General features: G+C 52.2%; 8 protein-coding genes across 8 annotated transcripts; 6 read left to right on the plus strand and 2 right to left on the minus strand.

The window, feature by feature from the left end:
• Positions 1-79: 79 nt before the first annotated feature.
• On the minus strand, positions 80-1,717 carry SEPMUDRAFT_112690 (uncharacterized protein; the record flags this gene model as incomplete). Its single annotated transcript, XM_016900992.1, has 2 exons — positions 80-474; positions 538-1,717. The coding sequence occupies 2 exons, from the start codon at positions 1,715-1,717 to the stop codon at positions 80-82; spliced, it is 1,575 nt and encodes a 524-aa protein (XP_016764771.1).
• A 1,539-nt stretch (positions 1,718-3,256) lies between these two features.
• SEPMUDRAFT_76055 (DUF1793-domain-containing protein) lies at positions 3,257-5,836 on the plus strand (the record flags this gene model as incomplete). Its single annotated transcript, XM_016910120.1, has 6 exons — positions 3,257-3,441; positions 3,491-3,516; positions 3,575-4,153; positions 4,228-5,385; positions 5,456-5,591; positions 5,677-5,836. The coding sequence occupies 6 exons, from the start codon at positions 3,257-3,259 to the stop codon at positions 5,780-5,782; spliced, it is 2,190 nt and encodes a 729-aa protein (XP_016764772.1). The 3' UTR covers positions 5,783-5,836.
• Positions 5,837-6,354: 518 nt separating this feature from the next.
• On the plus strand, positions 6,355-7,050 carry SEPMUDRAFT_112692 (DUF1000-domain-containing protein; the record flags this gene model as incomplete). The annotated part of the gene is made up of 1 exon (XM_016900993.1): positions 6,355-7,050. The coding sequence occupies one exon, from the start codon at positions 6,355-6,357 to the stop codon at positions 7,048-7,050; it is 696 nt and encodes a 231-aa protein (XP_016764773.1).
• On the minus strand, positions 6,412-8,071 carry SEPMUDRAFT_145853 (Spindle_Spc25-domain-containing protein). The gene is made up of 2 exons (XM_016903303.1): positions 7,766-8,071; positions 6,412-7,685 (listed from the first exon to the last, which is right to left on the minus strand). Exons 1-2 carry the CDS (start codon positions 8,013-8,015, stop codon positions 7,138-7,140), a joined length of 798 nt encoding a protein of 265 aa, XP_016764774.1. The 5' UTR covers positions 8,016-8,071; the 3' UTR covers positions 6,412-7,137.
• Positions 8,072-8,268: 197 nt separating this feature from the next.
• SEPMUDRAFT_76062 (uncharacterized protein) lies at positions 8,269-12,341 on the plus strand. The gene is made up of 3 exons (XM_016910121.1): positions 8,269-11,514; positions 11,577-11,660; positions 11,756-12,341. The coding sequence occupies exon 1, from the start codon at positions 8,362-8,364 to the stop codon at positions 11,185-11,187; it is 2,826 nt and encodes a 941-aa protein (XP_016764775.1). The 5' UTR covers positions 8,269-8,361; the 3' UTR covers positions 11,188-11,514; positions 11,577-11,660; positions 11,756-12,341.
• On the plus strand, positions 11,580-12,145 carry SEPMUDRAFT_33315 (uncharacterized protein; the record flags this gene model as incomplete). The annotated part of the gene is made up of 2 exons (XM_016908535.1): positions 11,580-11,660; positions 11,960-12,145. Coding segments are annotated over 2 exons (267 nt in total), but the record flags the coding sequence as incomplete, so codon positions are not given.
• A 238-nt stretch (positions 12,342-12,579) lies between the features above and the next one.
• Positions 12,580-13,374, plus strand: SEPMUDRAFT_112695 (uncharacterized protein; the record flags this gene model as incomplete). Its single annotated transcript, XM_016900994.1, has 1 exon — positions 12,580-13,374. The coding sequence occupies one exon, from the start codon at positions 12,580-12,582 to the stop codon at positions 13,372-13,374; it is 795 nt and encodes a 264-aa protein (XP_016764777.1).
• A 373-nt stretch (positions 13,375-13,747) lies between these two features.
• On the plus strand, positions 13,748-16,719 carry SEPMUDRAFT_76065 (uncharacterized protein). The gene is made up of 3 exons (XM_016910122.1): positions 13,748-14,929; positions 14,989-15,491; positions 15,551-16,719. The coding sequence occupies exons 1-3, from the start codon at positions 13,964-13,966 to the stop codon at positions 16,389-16,391; spliced, it is 2,310 nt and encodes a 769-aa protein (XP_016764778.1). The 5' UTR covers positions 13,748-13,963; the 3' UTR covers positions 16,392-16,719.
• The last annotated feature ends 141 nt before the right edge of the window (positions 16,720-16,860 follow it).

Consider the following 16,860-nt stretch of genomic DNA (forward strand, 5'->3'; position numbering starts at 1 on the left):
CTCTGTAGTCCCCACTTTCAACTCTTCAATCATGTAATCCCTCCATCAAATAAGAGTTCATCATTCATCCATCCTCTCACTAACGACCAATGCGCCCACGCTTCGGCGAAGCCTGGGATCCATTTGGTGGAGCTCGTCTCTTATTCGGCGACTCGGACTGAAACTCCCGCAAGAAACCAGGGAGCTGAAAATCCTGTGTGAAATCAGGGAGACCGGACTTCATCAAGGACTTCTTCTGAAGGGCATTTTTTTCCTCCTTGCTGAGCTCCGGAAGGACCCATTGATCCGGTCTCAACACTTTCGGCTCGGGAGGTCCATCTGCATCCTCCTCTCCCTCTGCTGCTGCTGGCTGGTCCTGATATGTGGGGGCGGCACCACCAACGCCAAGCATGCCTTTGAAAGGCGAGAGGACTTTGGACGCGATGCTTTCGGTGGGCTTAGCAGGTGGTTTCCGTGAAACAGGGCCGGGATGTTCTGCGAAGTTGCATTAGCAAAGAAAAAAATACGACGCAGCACTCATGCTCGATATGACCTTACCCCTCGCAAGATCCTCGTTGATCTGATCGCTAATTTGCTGTTCCATGAATTTGGTCTCTCCAAAATTAAAGAAGGGTGGCATGTTGCGGTACCAGATCTCCGGTCCGGGCAGGGTCTCGAAGAAAGGATTGATGCGGTCTTGCGCATGGTCATCCACCATGATGCTGATGATGCCCGGATTGGTGCTCGAAATCATGTTGCCACGTTGGCTCAACTCGGAGAGCCCTGGCAGTGGTATGTCTCTGTCGGTCGTTGCGGAAGACACTGGCAGGCCGCTGCGCAAGAGCTGGTTGCGCAGCTTGAGCTCATCCGCTCTTTGGCGCTCCATTTGGGCTTTGAGATTGGCCTTGGTGGGACTGACAGGAGGGGTAATGGCGGGAACGGCCTTCTTCTTCCTGGCCTGCGGCATCTTCTTCTTCTTCATTATTTTAATCCCGGGCAGTGCCTCGTCCAGCCTTGTTGCTGCAATCGCGGCTTGAGTGAGATGACGACGCCTGCCAGCCTCTACATGCGTCTGCCCGGAGCTGTCGTCCTGCAGGCGCGCACTCTTCTTCAGGCGCTGGTGTTCGAGAGCTTCTTTTATTGCCGCCATGGCGCCTGCATTGGTCGCATTGACGTAGTCGTTTTCGGCGATAGACGCATTGGAGTGGTAATCCTGGTAGGCGGTGAGAGCCTCGATCCCGCCTCCTAGAACGGCCTCGTAGGCGGCTTTGTTGATGACTTTGAGCAAGTCCTGGTACGAGGAAGCTGGAGTTTTCTTGCCAGGAGGTCTCCCTCGTGGCTTCTTGTCCTTTGCTGGGCCACCAGCGTCGGACGTGGCTACCTTTTTGCTCTTCTTCGCAACGGCGGTTGCGCTTTCTTTACTCTTTTCGGAACCACTGGCCCCATCATCGACAGCCTTGTCATGAGCGGGTTTGGACGTCTTCTTGATTTTGCTCGATTCCTTTCGCTTGTTCTTGGTGACTTTTGTTGGTGACGCAGCTTTGAGATTCGACGTGGAACTTGATTGGGAGTTCTTGGATCGCGTGGCACGTGGTTCCGCATCGATATCTTGCTCTGCACGTGCTTCGGCTGCTGTCTGCTTCGGCTTCGATGATGGTCTTCCCGTTGTCTTCTTTGGGGATTTCCTCGGAGATTCCTTGTCCACGGGGTCCTTTCTGGATGGTACTCTTGGAGCCATGATGGTCGTGTAGTGAGCAGCAAAAGAAGAGTGAGATCTGGCAGAAGAGAGTGGGAAGAACAGATGGAAAGATGGAAAACATGATGTAAACAAAGGCATTCCGCAATCTCCATTGTGGAATGCAGCCTAGAGCTTACCGTTCGCAATCCTCAATTACAGGGTCTCAACAGACGTGACTAGAACATGCCAGGCGAGCGTGGACAATGCAAGTCGTCGGCGTGAATTGTCTTGTGTCTCGTAGCGTAGCATTGATGATAGATCCGTGTCTGCAAGACTTGGCGCAGGTTCCATCTGTCACTGTATCTCAACCTGAGCTGGTGAAGTATTGCTCTGTGAATGCTGCTGGGTAAGTTAGGTGACCATGTGTTGTCAGACAGTTCTTTTGTTTATAGCAAAGCGTCGCGAGTGAGTGGCGGTGGAAGTGCGAGAATGGTGGAAGAGGGAGAGGGTGGAAGGGGGAGCGGAAGAAGGGGCGGAAGTGGGAGCGGGAGTGGGAGAGGGAGTGGGAGCGGGAGCGGAAGTGGGAGCGGGCCCTTGCCAAGGCCAGCCATAATTCTTAATCCCCAATCTTGGTATACATCGCGTCCGTCTTCCGTCTGTCTTCATCTTCTGCTTCATCTTCTGCGTCATCTTCTGCGTCATCTTTTGCTTCGGATTTTCTACTTTAGCCTCTGCTTCACCTCTGCTTCAGATTCGACATATCAAACTCTACACCCACCATGTCCGATCGGATCGACTTCTTGCATCGTCGCCCTGCAGCCGCAGATCACCACCTCAGTCACCACAGAGAGGGGCGGCATAGCTCGGGCTGCTCGGCATCCGCAGCAGCCTCGATGCGCAACTCTCTCGCCGAGCCGTTCTAAGCATCACAAGATTTATTTCTGCGTCGGGCCATGAGATTGCATGTCTCAATTCTGCTCGCTTGGACATCTCGTGGACCAGAGCGGGGTATGAAAGATGGACTGCCATCCACATCCCGAGCCTCATGATGCACCTCTTTCGCCGCCAGAGAAGAGATCGGCAAACCGACACCGGCCAGGACGAACAGGCACATGGCTTTCATTTCAGGCGGTCCAGCTGCTATTCCTCTATCGCTACGCTACCCTGACTCGTCTCTCTCCATTCGGGATGACCGGCCACCACCACTTCATCATATTGGGACTGCGCTCCATATGCCCGGTCCTCGAACAGAAGGTGCTATGAAGCTTCATCGTTTGCTTGTCATGCGCACATCCATGGTCATCCAGTGATATTGTGCAGAACGAGGCTACACCGCGTGCCATGTAGCACTTCAACTCATGCTCACTCGACCTACCACCATTAGCGCACAGCTCGTGACTGGACGAAGTTGCTGCTGGTGAGGTTCGTTAGACACTCTAATCTCCTCCTGCGTGCTGAGACAGGTGCACGTTAAGAATGACGGTAGGAATATGGAATAGTGGACTGAGCCACGTAATGTTTCCACAGACGTACATAAGACTCCGGCACTGCTGTATCGTGCCTACAGGTAAGTGCTGTTTATACTTACGACTCAGCACAATGCTCCTCTACCACCTCTTCATTTCTGGCTTGGCCGCTCTTGCCTCTGCCCAGTCAAGCTTCTCACCATTGCGGCCACCGGCCATTCCGTTGGCGGTTAAGTCTCCGTATATGAGCACTTGGCAGCAAGCGGGCAGTGATGGCGGCAATGGTGGCTACTTGCCCGGCCAGTGGCCTACCTTCTGGTGATGACCCATTGGCGCGCTTCTCATGACATAGGCTGACTCTCCTTAGGGCGGGTGCTGTCACTGGCTGGTGTGGTGAGCGATTCGTCCATGCTGCAAGATAACCGCCAAACAGAGCTGATTTATCACCAAGGTATGATCCGGGTCGACAATACTAGCTACACTTGGATGGGAAAACCGAACAATAGTCCCGCCTACGTCAATCAGACTGCATTCTCGTACACCTCCACACAATCGATATTCACTTTGCAGGCTGGGCCCGTTCAGATGGTGGTGACGTTCTTATCCAATGTCACCCCAGATGATCTCCTTCGATCGTCGCTGCCGCAGACGTATATGAATGTCGACGTGAAAAGCACTGATGGCAAGACACATAGTGTTCAGCTCTACAGTGATATTTCGGCAGAATGGGTCTCTGGCGATCGTGGAGTCACAGCACAGTGGGCGTATGGCAATATCAACAGTAACACTCAACCGAAAACGTCCGCAGCTGCACGACGCGACGCACTGAAGCGCCGGGCGCTCCAAGCATCGGCCAACGCAAACACGGGGAGTTTGTCATATCACCGGGTATATAGGCAGCAGCAATTGGAGTTCGCGCAAAGGAGTGAGCAAGCAGAGTGGGGTCACTGGTATTATGCTACTGCCAACACTACTGCGCTCACTTTCCAGTCCGGCGCCGATGACACAGTTAGAGCGAATTTCATGAAAGGTAAGCACTCGCTTCACATCGTCTGGTTGATGCTCGACACTTGTCGCTGACTTAAGTGTTCCCTCTCTCTCCAGGCGGCAGTTTACCAAACAGTAGAGACCCAAACTTCCGCCCCATCAACCAAGACTATCCAGTCTTCGCATACGCGGTGAATATCGGCGAGCTTGGTTCCACTACGCAAAGTACACTTTGGCAAATCAGTCTACACCAGAAGAACTGTGTACAATTCCAAGGAACCAAGAACGCAGTCCAGAAACTGCCGTGTATGTGGACGAATTACTTCGACACTGAACTCGCAGCTGCCCAGTGGTTCTACAACGACTACAGCAACGCCAAGAAAATGGCAACCAGTTTCGACACGAAAGTCCAAAGTGACTCAATGGCAGCAGGTGGCGCAGATTATGCCAAGCTCACCACACTCGCAGTACGACAGGCTTTCGGTGCAACAGAGTTTGCCAATACGCCAGCCAAACCGCTCGTATTCATGAAAGAGATCAGCTCCGACGGGAATGTCAATACAGTTGATGTAATCTTTCCATTTCACCCCATCGCCATCTACACCAATGCCACACTTCTGAAATATCTCCTGGACCCTCTGTTCATCAATCAAGAAGCTGGCAACTGGCCGCAAATGTACTCTATACATGATATCGGCAGCAACTTTCCAAACGCCACAGGTCATAGTGATGGTAACGCGGAAGCCCAGCCGCTGGAAGAATGTGGCAATATGCTCATCATGACTCTGGCCTATGCACAACGTGCAAACGACACCGCCTATCTCACTCAGCATTACCAAGTACTCAAACAATGGACCGGCTATCTGATCGACGAAGCCCTCATCCCAGCGAATCAGATTTCCACCGATGACTTTGCGGGTTCAGCAGCCAACCAGACCAACCTCGCTATCAAAGGCATTATTGGCATCGAAGCCATGGCGCAAATTGCGAACAGGACTGGCAACGTCGTGGATGGACAAAACTATACCCGCATCGCACATGACTATATCACGAGATGGCAGAAGCTGGCCATCAACTATAATGCCAACCCGCCACACACGACTTTTCAGTATGGCAATGCAAGCTCGTATGGGCTCCTGTACAATCTATTCCCGGATCGAGAATTGGGTCTCCAGTTGGTACCACAGAGTGTGTATGACATGCAGAGCACCTTTTACAAAACGAAATTCGACACCTATGGTGTACCTCTGGATACGAGACATACTTATACCAAGAGTGAGTCAATCTCTTCCTGACATCAACGAGAGTGGATGGACATGGCTGACACATGTGTGATTGAACGCAGATGACTGGGAGATGTGGTGCGCCGCGATAGCAAACTCCGACACGAAAAACATGTTTACTTCGACAATTGCGAAGTGGCTGGGGACGACCCCGACGAACTTTGCCTTTACAGATCTGTACGATACGATCAGCGGAAAGTGAGTGACAAACTTTTTTTGTGCCAGAGCACTGGAACGATACATCATGAGTGAAGTACTTACTAACCTGACCTCTCATTTTTAGCTATCCGGGCATCAACTTCATAGCGCGACCTGTGGTAGGTGGGATGTTCAGTTTTCTGGCTTTGAACAGTGCGCCAAGCAGTGGAGTCTATTTGCCGCGATCTTGACGAGGCAGTGAATTAGTTCGGAGGTACCTATACTGGAGGACAGTACAGTAAGAGATATCTGAAGAAGCAGTTGATCCTTTTCGTAGCATGAATCACAGAACTGAAACCCACACATCATCGCAGCGGTATGATGGTGTGGTTGACTTCCACTCTCCTGTCACTTCTTGCTCTCTCTCTCTCTCTCTCTCTCTCTCTCTCTCTCTCTCTCTCTCTCTCTCTCTCTCATCATCTTTCAAATGCACGGGCATTCATTATCTACAGCAGTGAAGGTAGATTGTTCGTTGAAGTATTATTTTCCACCTGAGTTTTTCTTGTTGGTCTCGTTGTGATCACCAGATGGGTTTCTTTTGGCCATCATGCGTTATCCGAGCTATTTTGGTTCTCCCGTCAGGATGTTGGTTCTCATATGAACGGCGAGACGAGCACAAGCGAGTGGAGAAGTCAACTTCGCGGAAGATGCAGCGGTTGATAGTTTATCCTCCCGTGCAGCAGCTGTTTGCTTCAATCTAAATCATCGATAATAATAATGCAAAAGAGGTACACACTCCCACTCCCACCAGAATATCGCAACAATGTCTCACTGTCACGATGAGCACTCCCACTCCCACTCCCACGATCACAGCTCCGGCGGCGCGCACGACCACACGGACGACTTGACCCCCGCTCTCCAACACCACATCTACGACCAAATCGACTTCAGCGCCGTCCAAACCCTCAACGAAGCCACCTCGCGCTCGGGATCTCTCATCCTCCAAAAAACCTGGACAGACCGTCTCAACCCGGAACCGTCCTTGCAAAGCGACACGGACGAACAACTCCTCATGCACGTACCCTTTACCGCTCAAATCCGACTCCATTCCCTTCTCATTCGCACATCGACGACCGATTCGGCGCCCATGACGCTCAAACTCTACGTCAATCGCGAAGGCGGATTAGATTTTTCCACGGCGTCGGATCTCCCTCCGACGCAGACGTTGGAATTGGCGCAGAGTAAAGAGGTGCAAGAGGTGCCGGTCAAGAGGGCCTTGTTCAATACGGTGCGGTGCTTGGATTTGTTTTTTGAGGATAATTGGGGGAGAGGAGAGGAAGATGTCACGAGAGTGGATTATCTGGGCTTCAAAGGGGAGTGGATGAAATTGTCGAGGGAACCGATTAATTTCTTATATGAGGCTGCGGCGAATCCGAATGATCATAAATTGGCGCAGGGCATAGGGGAGAAGATGGGGAGTGATATTGGGGGTGCTGGTGGAGGGAGACATGGCATGTGAGGGAGAGAGGGGGAGAGAGAAAGAGAGGGAGTAGACATTGATCATCATCCATGGAGAGCACTATAGATCAGTGTGGGTGGTATATCATCACGAGCGTACTGCATCGACGAACAGAGATCGTATCGCCTTCAAAAATGGTCCCAGCTCTTTCGTCTCATTCAGTCTCCCCTGCGCGGCCTCCATATCATCTCTGTCCAATCGAGGTCTGCAACTCGTAATCTCATATTCTCTCCCGCCAATGTGCACCTCAAACCAGCACTCCCGATCCTCATCGCGACGGTCCAGACGCAAGAAGACAAATTTCAGCCGATCATCGACCTCTGTCCCTTCCATACGGAGGCCCAGACAGGTTTCCCAGAATCGCAGTTCTGGCACATTATGCCGCGCCTGCACGTCTAGTGATCTCTGATGCGCTGCCTGCGCCTCCTTCTTCTGCCGTATCGTGGCTTGCACAGATGCGATTTCGGTCTTCAGTTGGTCGCGTCGATTGGTGTGCTCTTCTCTTTCGGCGGTGAGTGAGCGGATCGCCTCGTGCATCTCTTCTCTCTCTTGCGCCTCCTTGGCCAAGATGTGCGCGTGGCTTGAGGACTCCGATTCAAGCTGAGAGATTTTCTGCTGCCGCTGTCGTTGTTTTTCTGCGAGCAAAGTCAGTGCTCTGAGCCGAGACGAAGCTGCTGCAACAACAATTCCGTGTAGAGGCCTCTGTATTGCCTACCTTCTAGATCTGCTACGTTCATGCGAAATGCGTTCTTCTCCTCCAGCACTTTCTTTCTTCCGCGCTCGATGAACTCGTCGAATCGCTGCGTGAACTGTGCCATGCGCTGTCGAAGCTCGTCGAAGTTGAAGTCAATTGTCGGGAGCTGGTCTGCCATGGATGGAGCACCTGCGCCGTAGTCGGCTGCGTCGGCATGACGGCCAGAGAGCGACGAGCTGAATCTGCTCGGAGTCATTGTGATAGTCGACATATTTCTGTTGCGAGAAGAGGAGTCTCGATGTTCGCGTGGCCTGTTGCTGCGTGTAGGGATGGATGACAGACAGGTCGATGTCGAAGTGGAGCGCGTCGGAGAAGTAAACAAGTCGTTTGTTTGTCGGTTGCTATGCGGGCGGGAGGTTCCGCACCTACTTTTTTTTCTACCTGAGTGGCCTGACTTCTCATATGGACACCCTCACAACACAATATTTACTTCTTCGCATACAACAGCACTGGCGGCCTCTCTACTGCGACAGAAATCACACCGAAGCTAGCACTAGACACTACTATGCTCGGACTCGCGCTGGAATCTTGGCCTCGAATACTTCCCGTCCTGCCGGATGGCTGAAAGAGCCCAGCGCACCCTGCCATACGGTCATTTTGGTCGCGCAGCATATTCTCTAGATGATTCAGAATGGCACTTTGAGCGGTCCTTCGCGGCGCCTCTATCAATCAAGCCTCTTGGCGATCCTAAGCAGGTCTGCCCTCCAGATGCGCAATTCCAGCCTGAGCAGATTCGCAAAGAGCCTCCAGCACTTCGCCAGCGAAGGCAAATCAAACATCTCGTGGCCCGCATACCTGAGCTTCAGCCGGCCGCAAGACTGTTACCAGAACTACTGCGAGTCTCCGAAGCCACACAGACTGCGTTATCGAACCATGATGCGACTCGAGCAGGCCTTATCACGACAACCAACATCCGCTCTGAGCTGCACCATAGATGGATTCAGATAGCTGCTTTACCAGCTGGTAGCACTCGATCTGACTTGCGTTTGGTAAGGGTGCAGAAGCAGCGTCGGGGCTGGGCCGAACGGGAGATGTGCTGGATCAACGTGCCTACGCTCTACGGCGAAGAGGTCGTGTGGAAAGGTATGGAAGGCCCAATTCAGCAAGTCCTGTTCGCACAGCCTTTAGATCGCTGCGAAGCGCTACTTGGCGTCCGGTTTCTCACAAAAACAATGATATTCCGCCCAAGGCACGGCTTCTCTACGGAGAACGTCGACGCTGCATCTGCTCTCCAGCCAAACTTGTTGTATAATATCGATATGAGTTCTACTGGAGGTAGTGTGCATGTGGACATTGCCTTCAATCCTTGGTTCTCTCAACAAATTGCCATCGTCGATCAGGATGGTTCGTTGACCGTCATGGAGTTCCAATCACGCAAGCTTGCACGTATTGCGCGATCATGGAAGGCTAAAGTGAAAAGCACTGCACTGAGTGACGGCTGGGCACGCGTCGCCTGGATGTTCAATCTTGAAATCGTCGCAGTGTGCAGCCGCGAGTCGTTGGTCTTGTTCCGAATTGCTGGAAAGACCCTGACCATTTTGCATACTGTCACGCCTGAAATCGAACACGGTGCTCAATGGATCCTGGACTTTGCAACAATTCCCGGCCATCCGGACTGCTGTGTTCTCCTGACTTCGACTCAATTGTTGGTGTACCAGGTTTCAGGTGTGGACATGCGACAGATCGAAGTACACACGAAGTGCACGATTGATCACTTCAAGAATCCTGAGGATATCGGCATGCGACTACATGTATGGTCGAGCCAGGAGGACATGTTTGTCCTGTTATATGCAGGCAGAGGCAGCACAAAAATTGTTTACCGCTTCGGCTTCGCCCACGAAACTCAGTATCGCGTGCATGAGCCCTTGGAACTGCAACTGCTCACCAACGATCGTGCTGCTCGCATTACGGAAATAAAATTCTTGTCAGCCCCTTTCACCGACAACAGGCCTCAGTCGCATTCTGAGTCCGCGTTCCAGGGTCAGTATTTTGTCGCTACGGTCATGTACTCGGATGGTTCCATATTCGAGCAGCTCCTGTCCTGCACATCCACCCACCCACATGCAGAATTGTCTGTTCCATCGTGGGAGTCAAAGCTAGTTGTGTCAGGCGTCATATCCAAACAATCTTCATTCATCGACGACACTGATATCGGAGCCGATGTCGCAACCAAGGCCCCGGCTTCGCGTCGCGCTCGCTCGACGGCACCTAGACGACAGCCAGAAGAGCGGACTCTCGAATTAGGCCGAGTCGCTGGACAACTATCTGCACTTGCGCCTAGTTTACAGCCTATCGAACACGCTCTTGAAGGAGTCAAGTCTGCGTTTGACGTGGAAGAGAGCACCATAATGCCCTTGCGAACACTAGACAGTCTTATACCTGACAAAGTCGATACTTCAAACATCGATGCCTTGGCCGCGGCGTTGGACGGGGCTGAAGGATTGCTCTCACTTCCTCGCGGGTCTCCAGAAGGACAGGACGGAGTGATCAACACTTTGCGCAGGCTTCAAATCGTGCGCACTGCCACGCCTCCAGTGCTGCACCTCGACAGCGAATTTCGCGATGGATCACTTACATCAGTATACAGCACGATCGTTGCAGGCTGGCTTGGCCCCTTGTCCGATCAAGTATCTGCTCGAATCAGGCTTGCAAAGGTTGCGCTGGCGCGAAAAGTTGCGACGGATCTGACGCTATCAAATCTCGTAGTGCGTGTCGACGAGAGGGAGTCTCCTACAGATGCGCCTGTAAACCACTCGGATGCGCGACCAACATGGGAGTTACCTGTCCGTTCATCGGCATATGACGAACCTGAAGCTGCTTCGAGTACCATCCACTCTCCACAGTATTCAGCGCTGCCTACCCCATCAGCAACCGCGACTCCGTCTGTGGCCTCGATGTCTACGGGGATGTCGAGCCTCGCAGCACCCGAAATATATCGCCTCAGCAGATATGTCCCGATCACAAAGCCATCACCAATGCTTCTCGCTCGGCCAATGCGGAAAATTCTATCTCACTGGGTGGAAGGAGAGTCGCCTGACGATTACGACTGGCGAAGAACTTCCAAGCATATCAACCGCGAGGAAGAAGACGAAGAAAAGGAACATATGACCGAGAAAGAGCTGCGGCGCCTCCGCCGTCATGCAGAACGACACATTAAACGCCAACGCAAGGAGGCAGAGGCAAGCCAGGCTCAACAGCTCGCGAGTAGCCAAGCACCCGAGGTCTTGGCAGCAAGTCAACCCAACTTTTTCGCAGTTGAAAGTCAGCCTACTCCCGCAAGTCTTCAGTCTTCTGTTCCGCATGCCAATGCTGCTAGTCAGGTTGTGTCTGGTCGTTTTGGAGGACGGCCACCACCCAAGAAGAAACGAAAGTCGGGTTTTTGAAGCATTTGGCATGACGCAGGACCCTTCAAAGCACGTGCAATCACATGTGAGATCTGGGGAAAGCTAATCTGGCCATCGATTGTCGATCTGCCTTGTGCCTAGGCATTTTGGCGTGTGGAGAAAGAAGTGTTGACGACATGATTACAGAGGGGTGCCCGTGGTTCTGATGGGCTGTTTGTTTACAGCGAAACGATATAGCATTGGTCCCAAAGTCCCTTACTCTTCTGTATCACGACACTTTTGTCCTCGAACAAAGTACCATAACCACCTAGTCACCCATACCTATTTCCACATTCACTCTTCTGATTAAGAAAAAAAATGCCTGCAGCAAGTCCTCAGCAACCGAAGAGCTCAATGAATGTCAAATCAGCAGCTAACATCAACAACAGGGAAAGAGCCTCAAAGATGTCGCAAAGGAGAACCCTACCCTGATAGGTGATCCCGTATCCCTGAAAGCCGAAACATCCAACACTGTATGTACATACCATACCCTCTCAACAACCCCAGTCATTGCATTACATTTCAATACATTTCCATCAAAAACCACTGACCAACCCTCTCCATACAGGAACCCACCGACCAAGACCGCGGCGCCAAAAGCACCTCAAAATCCTCCTCATCATCATCCCAAAAATCCACTCTCGCTCCCTCCCCCACCGAAGGAGACTTGGACAGTCGCACCAACAGCTCCTCCCTCAAAAACCAAGACCTCGCAGGAACAGGCGGCAAGAGACTTCCCGATCACATCTCTGCAGCTCCGGCGCCCACGGAGGGGGATTTGGATGGTGATGATGCACAGCAAGGTGGAAAGAAGGGAAAGAAATCTTTGAAAGAGTTGGCAAAGGGAAATCCGAGTCAGTTGGGTGATCCGGTGAGTTTGAAGGCTGAGACGTCGGATACGGAGCCGACGGATCAGGATCGGGGAGCGTTGGGGGGTAGGAGGGGGTCGAAGTTGTAAATTTCTTTTCCTTTTTTTTCTGCTTTTGTTCTGGTGTTTTGGTTTTTGAAGAACGGGAGGGAAGGGGGAGGGGAGGGGATGTGAGTGAGGTGTGTTTTTTTTTCCTTTTGAAAGAATGAATTGAAAAGAACGAATGACTTCCAAAGTTGTGTTGTGTTATGGCGTGCCTGCTGCTTCTGCTGCTCGTGGTATGGTCAGTTACCTGCCTAGTTCACCTCACTTGGACGATACGCAATGTGCCCGCAGGCACGCAGACACGCACACATGCACATATGTATCTAGTAGGCACGACCTCACTCATTACACTCCTCCTTCCTATCATGGATCCTTTTCAATCAATCATTCGGTCTTCAGTCTCTCAAGTCACTCGTCATATCTACCTCATCCCCCATAGGTTACCACGAATTGCAAAGTCCATCAACAATTTTCCCATCATGTTCCAAAACTATCTCCTCACTCCACCGCGCTCCCTCCCACGAAGGCGTTCCGGAGGCAATGGCATCTTCTCTGGACGTCATACACGCATGGGAGGATTTTACGAGGATGTCTACGACCCCCGTAACATAAGAGAAGAGAGAGAAGCAGAAGAAGCGGGTGAAGGTCCTGGTGAGAAGTGCGAATCGGAGACTGAGTCGGAGTCGGAGTCGGAATCTGATGTTGCGGTGAAGAAGGATTCTTCGTATGAAGGGCGGTGGGGAAGGAATGGCAGGAAGGCAAGGGTGTCAGTTGGAGGAGGGGATGTGGTGGTGGTGGAGGAGGAGAAGATGAAGGCGAAGAAGAGGAAGAAGGGCGTTATGGTCGTCAATGACAATGACAGTGAGGGACTTGAAGACCACGAAGATGATATCTTCAAAATCGCGCCAAATCTCAACTCAAAGACTTCAATTCCTCGATCGGAAATCAAGAAGCCGAAGGGGAGGAAGCAGTGTGGCTTTTACCATAGCAAAGCCCATGCCTCCGACAATGAAGACGAAGTTTGGACGAGAAGCAGGCGGGGAAAGCGTTCAAAAGTCGCTATTCGTCCAGCGCACCGCACTCTGTTCAAGCAGCAGCTCAAAGAGCGTCTCACGGAGAAGAAGAAAGCTGAACAGGCTGCCAAGCGCGCTCAGAGACAAAATAAAACTGTTACTGTTAAGAAGAAGGACAGGAGGGGGATTGCTGCCAAGGCTATGGTGGTGATGGTGGATAATCGTGGCATAAATTTCTCGGAATATCAACGATTTGGTTGATATGAGTGGAGTGGAAGGCCTGAGGCAGCAACACTCATCCGCCACACATCATGACGGTGTCCATATCCAGAAACGAGACTAAATTCCAACTTTTCCAAGCTTGTACCCTTGTACCTACGCGACTACTAATGGACTAGTAGGTGGCTCAGCCACTCAGCCACATTGCCGCGGATCCCCCCCAAAGCCAATCTTTGAAGCCAAGTCCCTAGTTCAGAGAGCGGATGTCTTGGCGCATATGCCGTGGCCCGGTTCCCGTTGTTGTTGTTGTTCGTGTTGACTGGGAGGCAGGTCGTCAGCCACTCGTTGCTGAGTGCTGGCGACACGTTTTCTGTGATCTGCCCATCCTCCTCCTCGCGCGCCACATCCCATCCCACTGTCCTTATCCTCCCTCCTACACACTTCTTATACTCGTACACATTGCTCTCATACTTCTCAGCATACCAGTATCACAAGGACCGCGCTCGCGCCCTTCCTACCCACACCACGCCGGTACGCTTCGCCCCATCCTGCAATCACGCTTTCCGCCTGTCGACGAGACCAAGCCTTGGACGTCAAGCAAGACAGAAAAAGCACGAGCGAAGCGACCAGCATGGCACCGGCTATGGGAGATGTCCACCAAAGTGATGTTGAAGGAGGGAGAAGTCGCGAAGCCCCCGACGCGCTGAACAACGACACGGGCCTTCCCGGCGCAACACCAGCAGTGCAGCCAGAGGCAACGCAGCAGGAAGTGCCACGACACGAAAATGGCATTGGCAATGGCCCGCAAGTGCGCGGCACCAATAACGGTCTGGAGATTGTCTGTGGACCGTTGCTGAACTACAAGCACATGAGCAACGAGTTCTCCGACCATCCGCAGTGGCATGGCAGTGTCCTGATTGTCACGCCACCGGGTCAGCAGCCTGGCCAGCTCTCACTCCACTGCACTGGTGCGTGGACTGGCGCCGCTGCTACCACCAACGGCAATGGTCACGTCAATGGTTATGGCAATGGCACTTCTGCCTCTCAGGAGCGCACGTTTCCCGCCGAGAGGTTGTACGAGGATCCTAAGAAAGCCTTCTGGCGCTATGTGATCGATGTGCCATTTCAAGAGCAGGAATCTACGTGGCAGTACAGCATTCCGAATATGATTTCAACCAAGGATAAGACACCCATTCAGAAGCCGTTGCGCTTTGTGGTGCCATCACGCCACGAGTCGATGCGTATCATGTTTCATTCTTGCAACGGCTTCAGTGTAGGTACGGATATGAAGACATGGACGGGGCCAGTGCTATGGAAAGATGTGCTGCGCGTGCACAACGAGCAGCCTCTGCACATCATGATTGGTGGTGGAGACCAGATCTACAACGACAGTGTGCGTGTCGATGGTCCCCTGCGTCCGTGGACGGACATCTCGAGTCCGAGGAAGCGTCGCGAGTTTCCATTCAACGAAGAGATGAGGAAGAAGTGCGATGACTTCTACTACGACAACTACGTGCGCTGGTATGGTACCGACGAGTTTGCGCTCGCCAATGGCCAGATCGCACAGCTCAATATATGGGATGACCACGACATCATTGTAGGTACCTGCACCTTGTATTGGAATACAGTAAAAGGCATTTCACTAACGGCACGCAGGATGGCTACGGCAGCTATGTACACCACTTCATGAAATGCTCCGTCTTTCGCGGCATAGGAGGTGTGGCACACAAATATTACCTTCTCTTTCAGCATCACATTCCCCCGCCCCCTTCGACATACAGCACAGATGCTCCCCAGACGACGCAGACCACGGGCGAGACCACGGCACCCGATGCTGTGCAGCTCCAGGACACCTATGTCATGACCCCCAAGACCGAGGATCCCAGCTGGATTATTGGTACACGACCAGGGCCATATCTGGAAGAGCGAAGCCGCAGCATCTACTGCCAGCTGGGCAAACGCGTCGCATTTTTGGGTCTTGATGCTCGAACCGAGCGCACGAGACATCAAATCAATTACCCGGAGACATACGACCAAATCTTCAAGCGAACAAGTGAAGAACTCCAACGATCGAACGGCAGCATCAAACATTTGGTGCTGTTGCTTGGCGTACCGATCGCTTACCCAAGACTCCAGTGGCTCGAGAACATCATCTCCAGGTGAGTGTTCATATGCGTTGTGGATTGTTTTGGCTGCACTCTGCTAACAGGTCGCGTAGTCCCATCATCGGCCCCATCAAGTTTCTTAATAAGCGCTTTGGTGTTGCAGGCGCTCTCTTCAACCAGTTCGACGGCGGCGTCGATTTACTTGACGATCTTGACGACCACTACACGGCCCACCAGCACAAGAAAGAGCGAAAAGCTCTGATTCACAGGCTCCAGGAGATCTCCAAGCAGCACAGCGTTCGCATCACCATCCTCGGCGGTGATGTGCACTTGGCAGCTCTCGGGCGCTTCTACAGCAAAGCTTCACTCAACATCCCGGCAGAGCGCGATTTCCGCTACATGCCCAACATTGTCAGCTCTGCAATCACCAACAAGCCTCCACCAGCAGCTGTCGCCAATTTACTCGCTCGACGCAACAAGATCCACCATCTTGATCACGAAACCGACGAGACGCTTCTTGAGATGTTTGACAAGGATCCGGGTTTTGGAGAAGAAGGAGTCGATAGCAAGACTGCGAACAAGAATCATGCCACGATGCCGAGCCGCAACTACGCCATCATCAGCGAATCTCACTCGCATACTGGTGATGTGCAGACAAACGGCGCGGCCACGAATGGTACCACCAACGGAGCTGGTGACGCTTCCATCGATACCAACTTCTCCTTGCCAAAGAACATGCGAGAACCTATACATCCGGGCGAGGTCCAAGCAGGTACCCAGCATCCTGCTGCTGGAGGCATCAAGAAGACTGGCCTGGGCGGACGCGATGGTCTCGACGTTTCCATTCGAGTCGAGATCAAGCCGGGTGCCAGTGATGGAAGAACCGAAGGATACGGCATTTCCATTCCTGCTCTTGAGAGTGGAGCTTATCAGGGCCAAGGCACCTCCTGGTAGGACCATGATTGTGCAGAGAATACGTCGGACCAGCATCGGCGGCAACATGCTGCTGCTGCTGCGATGGCACAAGTAAAGTGGAAAGTGAAATGTGGCTGTTTTTTCTTCTCTCTGGAATCTTGCGATTAGGCGCATGGCGCACAGCACATATTGCGTTTCATTTTTTTGTTTTCTTGTTTTGGGAGATACCCCCCGTCTGTACAGTCCTGGGTGTATGTTTAGAGAAAACAACGCTGCTACTACTATATGCCACCATATCCATATAGTGGTAGTGTTGGAAGGAAAATCATATATAATACATGTAGGATCATTAAGAGGCATTATTACCCTACCTCTTAGCTAGCTGGCAAAGCTGTATGTCTCTTTTTCCTTATATGTGCCGTTGTACGTACTGCTGAGTGAGTGAGCACCGTATGGTCCAATTTTCCACTTTGGGTACTCTTTTATTTTATTCCCCGACGATGAATTC

The sequence above is a fragment of the Sphaerulina musiva genome (genome assembly GCF_000320565.1).
Source record: "Sphaerulina musiva SO2202 unplaced genomic scaffold SEPMUscaffold_1, whole genome shotgun sequence".
Taxonomy (NCBI): Eukaryota; Fungi; Ascomycota; class Dothideomycetes; order Mycosphaerellales; family Mycosphaerellaceae; genus Sphaerulina; species Sphaerulina musiva.

Bases quoted from the DNA above. Each gene is read 5' to 3' on its own strand.
- SEPMUDRAFT_145853 (XM_016903303.1), bottom strand. From the start codon at position 8,015: ATGTCGACTATCACAATGACTCCGAGCAGATTCAGCTCGTCGCTCTCT. The intron at 7,686-7,765 runs GTAGGCAATACA...CTTTGCTCGCAG, and splicing joins GAACGTAGCAGATCTAGAAG to AAAAACAACGACAGCGGCAG.
- SEPMUDRAFT_76062 (XM_016910121.1), top strand. From the start codon at position 8,362: ATGGCTGAAAGAGCCCAGCGCACCCTGCCATACGGTCATTTTGGTCGC.
- SEPMUDRAFT_76065 (XM_016910122.1), top strand. From the start codon at position 13,964: ATGGCACCGGCTATGGGAGATGTCCACCAAAGTGATGTTGAAGGAGGG. The intron at 14,930-14,988 runs GTAGGTACCTGC...AACGGCACGCAG, and splicing joins GGGATGACCACGACATCATT to GATGGCTACGGCAGCTATGT. The intron at 15,492-15,550 runs GTGAGTGTTCAT...CAGGTCGCGTAG, and splicing joins CTCGAGAACATCATCTCCAG to TCCCATCATCGGCCCCATCA.